General features: G+C 53.0%; 1 protein-coding gene across 2 annotated transcripts in view; it reads right to left on the bottom strand.

The window, feature by feature from the left end:
• Positions 1-190: 190 nt before the first annotated feature.
• The window catches only part of CCNL1 (cyclin L1), an 11843-nt gene continuing 11137 nt past the window's right edge, over positions 191-896 (bottom strand). For both annotated transcript variants that reach the window (XM_031055397.1, XM_031055398.1), the window contains one exon: positions 191-896. This exon is cut by the window's right edge and continues 55 nt beyond it. In XM_031055397.1, coding sequence (XP_030911257.1) covers positions 681-896 — 216 coding nt within the window. In that variant the 3' untranslated portion in view covers positions 191-680.

The following is an 896-nucleotide window of genomic DNA, read 5'->3' as shown; positions in this document are numbered from 1 at the left end:
TTTATTCCAACTGCTGCGTGGCTCCCCAGCTACACCCCCAGGAGGACACAGACATCCAAAGCTCTCCCAGTTTTCCCCTCCGAACAGCAGCACACCCACACCCCCGGGTCCTACTCAGGCACAGGGGTCAAAGCCGTGGTGTGTAAGAAAACCAAATTTAGTTTCCACACATTTGGCATCCAACCAGCAGTAAAAAAAAAAAAAGCTTTATATTTTATTTTTTGTAAAAATCTTTGAACACATGCAGACTAAAACCAGTGTAAGAAAGTCTCCACCATGTTTAAACAAATAACTATACTTAAATATAAGCGTCTGCAATTGACTGGTATAAAAATAATGTACGTTTTGCTTTTTTACAGAAATCCTTTCTCCAGTTCTCAGCTCAATAAACAATACACAACTCTAATACATACAGTGAACCTGATCGTTTGCCACCTCTGGGATACTGCTAAGGTATTATGTGCAAAAGTTGGTAACAGTTTCTTTCCCACGAGAAGAAAAATTCTTCTACACCTTTTAGGAAACCAGATGGGGTTGAAGCTGCTGCAGCCCTGCAGTCCGTGGGCTCGGTGCCCAGCCCTGCAGTCCCAGGGCTCGGTGCTGGAGCTGGCCCAGCCCCGCAGTCTGAGAAGTTGGTGCCGGTGCTGGAGCTGGCCCAGCCCCAGTAGCAGTCCCAGGGCTCAGCGGCGGTGCCGGCTGTGGCCCGAGCGGCCGCTGCCGTGGTGCTTGCCGCCCTTGTGGGAGCGCTCGAAGGAGCGCGAGCGCTCGCGCCGCTCCCGGTGGTGGCTGCGCTCGTGCCGGTGCTTCTTGGCCGCCTCCGAGTGCTCCCGGGACTTGCTCTGCGAGCGGGAGCGGGACTTTTTCCGCTTGTGGCCGTGCCTGCTGCTGCCCTTGAG

Source organism: Geospiza fortis, unplaced genomic scaffold (genome assembly GCF_000277835.1).
Source record: "Geospiza fortis unplaced genomic scaffold, GeoFor_1.0 scaffold172, whole genome shotgun sequence".
NCBI lineage: Eukaryota > Metazoa > Chordata > Aves > Passeriformes > Thraupidae > Geospiza > Geospiza fortis.
This window is presented reverse-complemented; position numbering and strand designations above follow the sequence as displayed.